General features: G+C 41.5%; 1 protein-coding gene across 4 annotated transcripts in view; it reads left to right on the top strand.

Annotated features, from left to right (window-relative positions):
* The first annotated feature begins 6831 nt into the window (after positions 1-6831).
* Positions 6832-13473, top strand: part of LRRTM4 (leucine rich repeat transmembrane neuronal 4) — a 234204-nt gene continuing 227562 nt past the window's right edge. For 2 of the 4 annotated variants that reach the window (XR_016282316.1, XM_089538046.1), the window contains exons 1-2: positions 6832-7897; positions 10156-11751. Coding sequence is in view for 3 of the 4 variants with exons in the window: in XM_089538046.1 (XP_089394172.1) it covers positions 7894-7897; positions 10156-11708 (1557 nt within the window). In the remaining variant the exon portion in view is untranslated. The remainder of the gene's footprint in view (positions 7898-10155; positions 11752-13473) is intronic. The other 2 variants (XM_089538045.1, XM_089538044.1) reach the window with 1 other exon arrangement.

Here is a 13473-nt window from a genome sequence, read left to right as displayed (position 1 = left end):
TTTCAGGCTTGATCTGCTTTAGGATCCCTTTGTCTTTTTGGCTATCCACAGTATCATCAACACTCTTCTCCAGCATCCCAACTGAAATGATTAGATTTTCTTTCTATCCTCTTTCTTTACTGTCCAGCTCTCACATCTGTACATGGTGATGGGAAATACAATGGCTTGGACAATTCTAACCATAGTGCTCCATTATATATCTTTACTCTTTGGGATCTTGTTTACTTCTTTCACCACTGTGTTTCCCATTCCTAGTCGTCTTCTGATTTCTTGGCCGCAGCATTCACTCTGATCAATGTTTGATCCAAGATATGGAAAACCTTTTATTATTTCAATTTCCTCGTTACCTAAGTTGAGTTTATTTACATCTTCCATGGTCATTTTTTATTTTCTTGATGTTCAGCAGTAACCTGTCTTTGTACCTTCTTTGCTGCAGTACATTTCACTACACTATGCTAGTGGAAACAGTAGAAGCAAGTGGGGAAAGGCCACAAGTGGAGCTCTTATGAACAAATAGCATGTTTATTAATTGATTGATTGATTGATTGATTTGTTTTATTTACCACCTTTCTGCTTTTACAGAAGAGAAGTAGGATGCTATGAGCTGGTCAATTTTGTCTGTTTTCATTTTCTAGAACTGGGCATCCTTGGGGGGAAAATGCAATCCCTAGTATATTGTATGGATAGGATTCTGCCTTGTTAGTTGCATATAGGCCATGGCTGATTTCATAAGGATTTTAGTGGGATCATTTTGTAGACTGAACTTGGGATGGTGATGGACACTATCATAGAGCTAATCTTTACGTTCAGAATGATTACTTAGTATATGCCTTCCTAAGACTGTGTGTATTACTTCAGAATGCAGATGGGGCATCCTTCTTGAACATTTTCCCTGCTGAATGAGATGCTTGGCACGTCGGGAGACTAACTTATTTTTATGTACTTTTTTTTTGTTAATTGCTGTCAGTTTGGCTTTGACTTATGGTAAACCTATGAATGAGAGACCTCCAAGATACCCTGTTATTTACAGCACTGCTAGCGTTTTGCAAACTATTTACAGCTCTGCTAACTCTTGATTAAGTCTATCCACTTGTAATGTGTTTCCCTCCTTTCCTATCGCCTTCCTCTTTGCTGAGCATCATTGTCTTTTTTTATATCAAAAGTAAAACAAATTACAAGATGCATAAAATCAGCATAGCAAGAAACAAACGGAACATATCATTCTTCAGTATCATTCCAATTAATTACAGTATTTAACAATTTGCAAATAAGTCTTTCCATAAATTGTTGTGTGAAGAAGGTGGGCAGCACTGGGTGTTGTTATAGCTAGACTAACTGACACATGGGGCCTATATTACATAGAATAAATTATATGGTTTATAATTATTTTTGTGCATTTACATGGTCAGCTTTTCGATAAGAGTCAGAGAATATAGTCTTTTTTTCCATCTAGAAAGGGACAAATTTACTGCATCCTTCCAATTACATGCTACTTTTAGTCTTGCTGTTACACCAAAAAACAAACCAACCAATTAGCTCTTTGTGTAGGATAAATCTATTGGCTGCCCAAAATAAAATAATGCTAATAATTACTGTCTTTTCTAATGACTCATGTTGTTTCATTTGATCTCCAAATTTGTCTAGCTTCAATTTAGTCATTTAGGTTCTGCAGAGAGTTAAGGACCGATTTTCATTTTGACAATCTGTGGTTTCCTTAGAACCCTCCTCCAACATCACATTTCAGATGAGTTAATGTTATTCTTATTTGCTTTCTTCACTGTCCAGATTTCACAACCATTCATAAATATTGGAAGCACAGTGGCAGGGATCATCCTAGTATTTAATATTATGCCTTTACACTTGGGTATCTTCTTTAGTTCCTTCATTGATTATTTTCTCCATTTTGACTCATGACTCAGCCAAGATATTAACCATTGCAATGGCTTCATCATCCACATTAGAGTTATGTAAGTCATCTGAGCTTATTATGTTTGATTCCTTAATGTCCAGCTGTAATGCCCAGCTTGTTTTTGCATTTTCTTCCTTAATATCTATAGCAGTCATTCCATGTTTTTGCTGTTTTGCCTAACAGTATGGTTGTTGTTGTTGTGTGTGCCTTTGACCTGCTCCAACATATGGCGATCCAAAGAAAACCAATGCATTTGAGATGTGGGGATGGAGAAGAGCGCTTAGGATTCCATGGACAGCCAATAGACAAACAAATGAGTCCTAGAGCAGATCAAGCCAGAAATCTCCCTGGAAGCCAATTTTGGATACATCATGAGAACAGAGGGCTCATTAGAAAAAACCAATATTGCTGTGTTGAGTCTATCCATCTAGCATGTGGTCTTCCTCTCTTTCTACTCCCTCCGAGTAGAAAGAGAGGAAGACCACATGCTAGATGGATAGACTCAACTAAGGCAGACATGGGTACAAATATGCAGGAACTAAACAGAGCAGTGGAGAACAGGGAGTCTTGGAGATGTCTCAACCATAGGGTCACCATGGGTTGAGATCAACAACAACAAAAGGCAGACCTATCAATAGCAGCACTAAAATGACCAGTCTGCTATTGTACCATACTAAAGTGGTACAGTGTTTGTAGTCCCTCTTCTTCGGAATATGCAGTTTAGCCTTATTCAAGTTAGTATCATCCAAACTTGATGGACAACATTCAATCCTGCCTACTACAGCTAGCATAAACATTGACTCAAATGATGAGGTTTTAAAAGTTTGAAGTGGTCATTTAGAATCTTAGAAAGTGTAATTCTATGATAAGAGAGACAGTTTACACTAATGGTTGGGAGCCATGATCTGTACTATGGACAAAGGTTTTGCGCCTTACTTTGACCTTAAAGTACTCAGCCTCCCCATTGCTTGGAAAGCGATTTCCCAAAAAAGTAATTAGCCACATTTCCTGAACTGCTATCCCCTGCAAAAGTAGTTATACAGTTTTAAAAGTAATAAATATACCATTCCGCAGCAGTGGGATTGAGTGCTCCTGTGAGGCGAGAGGCTATGCTGATGGCAGCAGTGCTGATGGTAGGGCAATGAAATGTCAAATTAACAATTAACAGACTTTTTGGCTGAAGAGTGTGATATAAATATTCTAATAAATAAATAAATAATACATATGCCTTTGCAAAAAGGATTAGAAGGAAGAATTGGATGGACAAATTCCCTTGAATTCCCCTTGGGCTTGCTGCAGCCTTTTTATATTGATGCAGGGCCAAAACCACAAATCGGATGCAGACGGTCAGTCTGTGGCCAGTTCTAAGGATGACATGCATGGAGAAAGTAAAACAACCCCTTAAAGAGTTCTCTTGTATCTATACTTGCTATTCTGAGACATCCTCTTTATACAAGTATGCAGGCAGAAAAAGATAGATGTATTGGCTCGGTGGCTGCTTAAAGACATGGAAATCTGACAAATTTCTTCACCTTAGTTTTCTACGCTAGCCCATATGTTTTGCTTGTATCTAGGCAATATCTTTCCACCAGTATTGAGATAGCTAGGAATATATTGAAATACTAATAAAAGACTTAGGGTAGCTTCGGGGAACTTACGTGCTGTATATAGAACAATATCAAAACATATGGCAGGTTGGTAGTGCCGGTGCTGGTGTAATTCCAAGATGGTATGAAATACTTTCGATGAAGAGGGGTGGAATTAGAACACAGATGCGTTCTGAAAGAACGATGCCTACAGGAGATTTGGAGTTATAGAGAAAGAGAGACATTGATCACAGCAGCAGCACTGACAGCTCAGGTAAGGATAAAACATTATCCCAACTTTCCCTATAAAGTAATAATAGCTCCCTATGAATTAACACTGGGGCACAATCAAGATGATAGTGCTGCTGCTAGCAATAGCAGCAACAATGTCAACAACAGTCACAGTAGTTATGAGCCAGACAGGTGAGATGAGTGGAATATGCTCTATTGAGATGAGTGGAATATGCTCTATGGTGGGGATAACTGGATTTCTGCAGTTCTGTTCCTCATTCTTTCACAGATCTGCTTCACACTCCAGCCTTGTTGTTGTTGCTGTGTGCCTTCAAGTCATTTCCAGTATATGGTGACCCTAAGGTGATCCTATCACTGATTTTTCTTGGCAAGCTTCTTCAGAGGGGGGTTGCCATTGCCATCCTCTGATGTTGAAAGAGTGTGGCATGTCCAAGATCACTTGCCCAAAGTTTCATTTGAACCTTGGTTTCCCAGTGTCCTTGTCCATTTCTCAAACCACTGGTCTTGTAGGCAGAGTAAGGCAGTGGCTTCAGGTGGAAGGTGCCAAGGGACATAGAGACCAGTGACGGCAGTTGCTTTGCCGTTTCTGTCCACTGAAAGACCAAAGCTTTGCATTCCAGGGAGCCACGAAGGGATTACGCTGATGTCTTTGAGTAATCTCATTGTGTTGGGTTCTCCTGCTTCCTTCCATGTTGCAGCCATCTGGATTTCCCAATATGGTATGGCTAGGTCTCTGCAGTGGGGTTGCCTTTCCAGGTCACCCACCTCAATGTCCCTTCTGATATTAAACTGATATCAAAATTGAGAAGGGTAATCGAGGGCCTGACCTTGGGCTAACAATTCATACTGGATGGCTTTTGGGGTCCCTTTCAACTCTATGATTCTCTAACACATTATCAACATTGGGGGAAAAAATCTTACTTTAGGAAAAAAAGTGCCAAACTAGGTGTAAGGTTGAATACAAAATGGAAGAAAGCAAGTTTTGTGCTGTAAAGCAGAACTTGGCAAGCTAAGCCCGATAGCTTCAGAGGAAGGCAATTGCCTTAGGGTCACCAAAGAAATTAGAAGATGCAAGTGTGTAAGACTTAAATCATGTTGATGGTCACATTTCCCAGCATATAGCTTGTATGTATGTCAACAAAAGCATTAAGAAATAGAATTATCAGCCCACATGATAAATTACAATTCAGAAATACTGTGATACGTTTACATAGTTATTACAGCATTAACAGGTTAACAATATTGGGCAGCCATCTTAGTTAATGTGGAAATTCAATCTGGCATCAGTTAAATTTCTGCAAGCAGCGTTCAAGTTGCATTTACTTTCATAATTTGCAGTATTTATTAAACTGAAGTGGGATTTTGTGGTTGGTTTGCCCATGTATTTTCCTGGAATCGTGGTGATGAAGTTGCAGTAACATCCCAAAATGTTCCTATCTTTAGACCATAGAAATAGGCCCAAACTATTATCTTAGCCCTTTGGCTATAGTCAGGTTCCCTTGCTTTTTCATCACATTGAACAGAGTCCTGAGGAATGAAAGAACTAATTGCTGCGTTGCTTCATCTTGGTGCCAAAGAACCATGAGGCTGGGCACTGGATTTTGCAGGCAGCAGGATTATCCCAGAGGAAGGTGCAACCATTCTGGATGACAGTGTCAAGACAAAAACTCAGAGAATTAATTGCTTCCTCCAAGACTCAGCTTGAGTTCCTGCAATCCTAGCTATGAAATTCTTCTTGGCTTTTTCAGTTCCAGAATTGGCAGCCAGTTTGAACACTGAACAATCAGGATGTAGAAACCTGGCCAGGTGGCAGAAACTGCAGAGAGAGAGAAGAAAAGGAAGTTCTGTATCCCGAAAGCTGTCAATCTTGACCTAGATTTAAGTGCCTTTAAAACATGAAGGAGCTGCTATGCTGTGATTGGTTCTGCTGGTAATATGGTTCAGGCATATATATCAAGATATAAATTAGTCTGAACCATACATTAGCTGCTGTTTAAAGCCTAGCTGGTTTTTTATAGGTCTTGACGTTATTGTCCCCCGGGTTCCATATGGGGACAGTCTACTGAAACTGCCCGTAAATGGTAGATTTGCAAGAAGAAACCCCTAAAAAGGAAAGATTAATGGTTGAAATGAACTGGGATGATGAAGAGCTCAAGATCTATGGATAATATCTGAAGTATATTAACCCTGGCCCAAATGGGTGAATACATTTGGCCTTCTTTATCCACAGATTCTTCATACATGGAGTCAACCATCCATAGCTTGAATGTGTGTGTGTGTGTGTGTGTGTGTGTGTGTGTGTTCCAAAAAGCAAACGTTGATTTTACTATTTTATATAAGGACACTATTTTATTATGTCATTATATTTAATACTGTTGAGCATCCACGGGTTTTGGTATCCATGGAAGGTCCTGGAACCAAGCCTCAGCAGATACTAAGGGCCCACTGTGCTGCACATCAAGTTAAAGTTGCTCTCCTCTAGTAGGCATGAATGGGAGAGGAAGCTCATAGGTGCTACTGGATCAATCTACATCATATTATTATTATTACCTCACTTTTCTAACTTTACTAACTAAAGAAATTGGCAGCATGAGCTTTCATAGACTTGAGTCTACTTCCTCAGATGCATTTGGAGGTCTCTCTGCATACAGATTCTTCAGATTAATATGGCTATATCTTTGAATAATAATAATAATAATATGAAGAGAGATCTAGTAACACCTTTGAGACTAAAGAAAGAAGTTGTCAGCATGAGCTTTCATAGACTTTGGTTTATGTCTTCAGATGCATTTGGAGATCTCTCTGCATACGGATTCTTCAGACATGGCTAGGAATAATAATAATAATAATAATACATAATGGGGCAAAAAATGTGCAAAGTAGCCCTTCCAGGAGTGGGCTGGAGGGTGGCTGCAATGAAGAGGGAGCTGGAGGGGAAAGGGAATAACATGCCTGTGTCTTTAATTCCCTTTCTGAAGGCAGGGAAGCCTGCATAGCAATGACAGCCTGGGCTGGTGCGTGCTTTTCATCGGTGATTTTCTTCTCTCCAGTGGAGGGCACTCAGTGTCTCGCAAACTCCAACATTAGCACCAGCCAGACAACGGAGCATCTCTCATCCCTCCCTGGGAAAGGAAAAAAGGAGGGGAGGGGAGGAGAAGGGGAAGCAAAAGAAAACAAAAACACCGAGGAGGAGGAAGAGGAAGAGGAGGAGGAAGGAAAACCCTTCTCCAAAGGAGAGGACCAGCGCACAGCTTTTGCAAAAATAAAGAGAAAAGCTTCCAAAACTGATCTCCTCCATGGCTTGGCAAAAACAAGCCATCCAACTCATCCAAATCTAAGCTGCCTGTAGATTTCTATCTATCTATATATATATTTTCTTGGAGGGGGCAGGGTGACTTCCAAGACCATCATCCTCAGCTTCCTGGTCCTTAGGATGCTGGAGAAGATGGCTCGAGGCGCCTGGAGATGGCAAGAAGGAGCCGACTGAGGATGAAGGATGCTCTGGCCACCGAGGCTGCTGAAGCTGAGGCTGATGGTGACAAGAAGCCAGGGACATCCCTGCCTTTTCTCTCCCTGACAGGTTCCTTTTTTATTCCCCCCCTTCCCCCATTATTATTTTTTTCCAGATCCCTCTGAAGTGAGGCTCCCCCATTCTGTGCTCTTGGCTCTTTTGGAAAAGGATGCGCAAGAGGGGCTTTGAAAGCTGAAATCTTCCTTTCCTCCTCCCCTGACTCCTTTCCTTCTACAAACCCCCATCCCATACCTCTCAACCTTTTCCTCTCCCCTAAATTCTTCCCTCCATCCCTTTTCTTTTCTGTCTCTCTCTCTCCTTCTCTCTCTGGGGAACTTTGTGGAAAGAATCAGGAGGGATGGCTTTGGAGCCCAGGATGGCAGCTGGGCTTGGAGGTGCCATGGAGGCTGTGATGGTTTAGGAATAAAGAGAGGGAGGAAGGAGAAGAAGAAGAGAGAAAGACAGCTTGGAAGGAGTGGGTGAGGAAGGGGGGAAAAGGAGGAAGAAAGGCCACCAAACCCCCCCCCCCCCACACACACACACACAAGGACAGCAGCAAAAACAACCACAGAACCCATCAGGAGGAAGGAAAACATCTGGAAGAAAAGGGGGATACCATTACAGATGACAAAAGGATGGGTGAGTGAACTTTTCTTCCTTTGGTAGGACAGCTGCATCTCTGTGTGTTCAGTGTGTGTCTGTGAAAGAGAGAAAGAATTCATATATAGCTAGGTACCATTTATCACTTATCTTTGTGTGTGTGTGTGTGTGTGTGTGTGAACAGTCTTCTTTTGCCAAAAGAATCACTTGCTGCTTCTATATTTTTACATTTCAGTCGGTGAGCTTCCTGCCATCCTCGCCTTGCTGTCCCAATCCTTTCTTTCTCCCTGCATCTTTTATTCTGCATGCAATTCATCTTGAAATACATGGCCTTAGTTAATTGTTAGAGAGATTAAACCTATATCTCTGAGCAGTCAGGGACTTCTTAACAACCATTCCCTCCCTTTCTCTTCAGGGTGTGTGTGTCCCCATGCAAAAGTACACAAAGCCATGTTGCATCCCTATCTAGGATCTACCCTCCCCCCCAAAATAAATAAATAAATAAATAGGGAGATGCTAGATCCTCAGCAGGCATTAAATAGTCTTCTTCTCCTCCTCCTCCACCACACCCACCACTTCTTCCAATGGTGTACCAGGTTTACATTTTCCCCTCCATCTGTAAATGCTGGAGTGTATTTCTGCTTGGCTGGTACTCCTGGCACAGAAGGGAAAAGAAGGGGGGGGGGGGATGTCAGGATTTAAATGGTGGATGGGGAGGGGGGGGGAAGGAGGCTAACCAAGAAAGTGGAAAGGAAAAAAAAGATTAGAGCTGAGAATCAAAAGCGATTTAGATTAGGAATTCTTTGCACTTTGCCTCTCTCTTGCACATCACTTCTTCATTCCAGACAGAATCATCAAGGGGGGAAATCTGCATGTTTTCCCCTCTCTTTCTGTTGTCCCTATCCACCTCTCCCCCAACAATAAAGCTATTATTTATTATCAGGAAGACAGGAGATGCTTCAGGATTTCTCCTGATAGAAGAATGCCATTGCATTTCAGAAAGATTGCAAAAGTCTGGGAAGACCAACTGGCTCAAGGGTTATTAGGCAGTCTGGAAAAAGTCCTTCTCTGCCCCCTACCTGACTCTCCACTCCCACAACACATGCAAACACACACACAAGCCTTGTGAGCATACATGCATGTTATGTGTGGGCTATGCTTTTCTGGGACCTCTGTATGTTGTTATTCAGAGAACGTGGGGAATGTGGGCTGCAGGCACACTGAAATTACAGCACACTAAGTTGCCCGGTATGTCATTTTTGAAATATGAAAACAGGCAGAAACTGGGAGCAAGTAGAGGTGAGATGCTGGGGCAGGTTTTGCACTTTTGCTGCTGTGATGATGCCATGCGTGTCCAGAGAAATTAATATTATGCTGCAAACAGCTGTCTGCATCACACACACACACACACACACACACACACACACTCTCTAAACCCATGCAGCTCACTCTTTCTCTGTCTCTAAAGTATCACACTGTGGATGATACTTATATCAATAGAAATACATAGGAAGATAAACATGCATTTGGCATATTTGTGGGGGGGGGGGGTTGTAGAGTGGGGAATTCATTTGGGAATTCTATCCTTTTTTCTTCTATTTAGCATCTTGAGACTTTTCCTACACAAAATAAGGCCCATCCTCAGACATGCATGCATGCCTACATTGCTCCATGTTTGACCTATGTTTAACCCACATGAAACAGCCCTCCCTTGCGTGTTGTCTGAATCATATTCTCCCCAATGCATCTTTGCCCAGTTTCCCAAACTGTTTTTTCGCCTTTTTCCTATAAAGACAAATTTATAAGGTTATTCATATTCCTCTTGAGAGACCAAAGGAAGCTGTGCTTGTGAGATGTTGAGGGACTGTTAAAACTGACCTGGACCTCAGGTACCTTTTCCTTCCAAAAGTGACATTACAGTGACTTGACAAATATGTTTATTGGTCAAATCTCAGCATCCTAGTTGTTCAGGTTATGTGTATCATGGGAATACACATGGGATTAAATCAAAAACAAGATGGGGCAATGATCATCCATCATACTGAGATAATTGGAGGGGAAATCTTATAGCATGATATTTCACATGGGTTGGGAAGGATAAAAGACTGGATAAAGGGACAGAACTACAAGCATTTTCATACAAATGAATCTAGGGGGAAAATGCAGGAGGTAGACAGGAAGCCTTGGATTCAGCTAGACTTGCTAGGCAATATTAGAAGTCCTCCTGGTGAATAAGCTACCTCTGGTTGATTGGAATGGCTTTACAATGTCTGTCTGTCATCTTTCTAATATTACAGGTTTCCAGGTAGTTAAGCAGCTGAGAGGCATGAGTGCAGTCTTCGTGCTCCTTCCAACAGTGCTATTTGTGACGTTGACAGGGGCTCAGCGAGCCTGCCCCAAGAACTGCAGATGCGATGGCAAAATTGTGTATTGTGAGTCTCATGCCTTTAGGGACATTCCTCACAACATTTCTGGAGGCTCTCAAGGCTTATCGTTACGATACAACAGCATCCAGAAGCTTAAGCCAAATCAGTTTGCAGGCCTTCACCAACTCATATGGCTATACCTTGACCATAATTACATCAGTTCTGTAGATGAAGAGGCCTTCCAGGGCATCCGTAGGCTGAAGGAATTAATTCTGAGCTCCAACAAAATCACTCATCTGTACAATAAAACATTTCACCCAGTCCCCAACCTCCGTAATCTGGACTTGTCGTACAACAAGCTGCAGGCACTGCAGTCAGAGCAGTTTAAAGGTCTTCGCAAGCTCTTGATCTTGCACTTACGGTCAAACTCATTGAAAACTGTTCCAATTCGAGTTTTCCAAGATTGTCGCAATCTTGATTTCCTGGATTTGGGCTACAACCGTCTACGGAGTTTATCCCGCAATGCTTTCGCTGGCCTCTTGAAGCTAACAGAGCTCCACTTGGAGCACAACCAGTTTTCTAAAATCAACTTTGCTCACTTTCCACGTCTCTTCAACCTGCGCTCCATTTACTTACAGTGGAATAAGATCCGATCCATTAGCCAAGGGTTAACATGGACTTGGAGTTCCTTACACAATTTGGATTTATCGGGAAATGACATTGCAGGGATTGAACCTGGGACGTTCCAATGCCTGCCCAATCTGCAGAAGCTCAATTTGGATTCCAACAAACTCACCAATATCTCTCAGGAGACTGTCAATGCCTGGATTTCTTTGATATCCATCACTCTGTCTGGAAATATGTGGGAATGTACTCGAAGCATCTGTCCTCTGTTTAACTGGCTTAAAAACTTCAAGGGAAACAAGGAAAGTACCATGATTTGTGCAGGCCCCAAGCATATCCAAGGTGAAAAGGTGAGTGATGCTGTAGAAACCTACAACATCTGTGCTGAAATCCCAGTTGTTGTCACTGAGAAGCCCTACCAGGCACCTAAAACTCAGCAGAGGCCCATTTTTATTCCAAAACCTACGCTTCCCAAATTGGAAGATTATCAGCCAACATCATTTACAGCAAGCCCTTCTCCAGAGTTCCCGACATCTGGACCTGAACCTGAGTATGAGCATGTTTCCTTTCATAAGATTATTGCTGGAAGTGTTGCCCTCTTTCTTTCCGTGGCTATGATTTTGTTGGTCATCTATGTCTCGTGGAAGCGTTATCCAGCCAGCATGAAACAGCTCCAGCAACACTCTCTTATGAAGAGGCGCCGGAAAAAAGCCCGAGAATCTGAAAGGCAAATGAACTCCCCTTTACAGGAGTATTATGTGGACTACAAGCCTACAAATTCCGAGACCATGGATGTATCGGTTAATGGATCTGGACCCTGCACGTATACCATTTCTGGCTCCAGGGAATGTGAGGTATGAACCATGATCCTCCTAAATCCATTTCTGCTGCTGGGAAGGAGAGGTAAATGTTTGAAGCTCTTGAGGTGTCTCTAATCACTAGAAAGATTAATGAGCCTTTTTGCTTTTGGGTTTGCTCAGTGCGAAAGGTTATTTAATTAAATTACAGCAAGCAGGAAAGTGACGGCGGTTATTTTCAACTGCTCTTGGACTAGAAAGGGGTTTGTTCAATGGTGAGGTGAGGTTGGAAAAGAAAAAAAAAACCCAGCAGTAACGAAGGCACTTCAGGCTCTCTTTAGCCTCCAGCTATTTTATGTTGGCTTAGAACTCTTGGCTTCACAGACATTATCTCTGACACACCCTTGATGTAAAGGGACAATGAGGCTGCATTTTGTTAGACCTGAACAGAAGATGAGAGACTTATAATAAAGAGCTGATACAATGTGAGTTATAATAAAATATTCTGGGGTTGAGAAGGGCTTAATGCAAATTGGATGTCTTTTCGGATAAATCGCCAAGCCAATATCTTTATAAACATTTCCCTTGCCGTTTTTGCCTACATTCCTCAGCACGTGCCACCTGTGTACCTTAAAATATACTTGGACCAGGCTAAGTCTCTTCTGAATTGCCTTGCTAGATAAAGAAGGATTTAAAATTGGCCTTCCTCTTGTGGTACTCGTTGCTCAACTGGAAGGGGACAGAAATCAATTAGTAGGCACTGAATAGAGGCAACATCTACTTAATGGGCCATGGGCCATTTTTAGATCTGCAGTTCCATTTCATCCAACTTTCCTTATATCAGGTGGATAGTTTTGGTTCAAGTTTGCATCTGTTGCTTTTTTGAGAGTCATGAAAGGCCACCACTCACTTGAGGTCCCACAGCTTTAGAGGGAGCATCACAAACTAGGGGACAAAGGGAATTCTGCTTATGTTAATGTTTACTGGGAGTAGATACTTGAAAGCTTGGAGATGGAATAGCTTCCTTCTGTGCTGAGTGACAAAAGGACTTATGGTCCCAGTGATGCTTTCCCTCAGCAACCCAACTTGATGCTGGTCTAAAATGTTCCAAAATATATAATATTTTCAAAGGTTTTTGGGGGATGATGGTGATGGTTTGCATACAAAATTAATGTTATCTAAGGTTTGAGGAAGATGGAATGACTTTCTTAGATGGATGTTTCTGACAATACTGAAACTGTTGACTACTTTGGCTTCTCAAGCTAGCCTATTTCACTTGGGTACTGCAGTGGAATAAAAATAGGAACTACAGCTAAAGTCATGACTTGCTTCATTGTAATTTGCACTCTTTTTTTAGTTTTGATTTATATACGCTTCAATGATAGATAAGTAAGCAGGAGGAGAGATAGGTAGGTTGATATGCAATCAAATGAAGAAGCCCACTTTCTGAGCAAGGGTTCAGTGATTGAAAAGGGGAAATGAATATCCCAGTATTTAATGATATGTACTGTTTCTTTTTCCATCTGCTTAAAAAGTGCTTTTATCTCTTGGTCTTTAGGTCAATCTAATTTTACTTTCCTCAGTAAAATCCAGAAACTCACAAAGAGAAGCAAGCTTTTAAGTCCTCATTAAAGCCCACTGAACTCAGTGAATTACTCGTTGTGAGTTTATTGGGACTTAGCTAATATTCATAGAGTGCCATGCTTGATGGATCTCTGTAGTTTGAACTTACTTAGTGCCAACAGAATAAAGGATATAGGTCTTACTTGGGGAGGTAAAAGGAATCCAGAAGATTTTTCTTCTCTACTGAAACAATAACTTTTAAACT

This window comes from Sceloporus occidentalis, unplaced genomic scaffold, assembly GCF_023333645.1.
Source record: "Sceloporus occidentalis isolate IW3139 unplaced genomic scaffold, rSceOcc1.0.p SCAF_9, whole genome shotgun sequence".
Classification (NCBI taxonomy): Eukaryota; Metazoa; Chordata; class Lepidosauria; order Squamata; family Phrynosomatidae; genus Sceloporus; species Sceloporus occidentalis.
The sequence above is the reverse complement of the archived record's forward strand: the minus strand, read 5'-3'. Positions and strand labels throughout refer to the sequence as shown.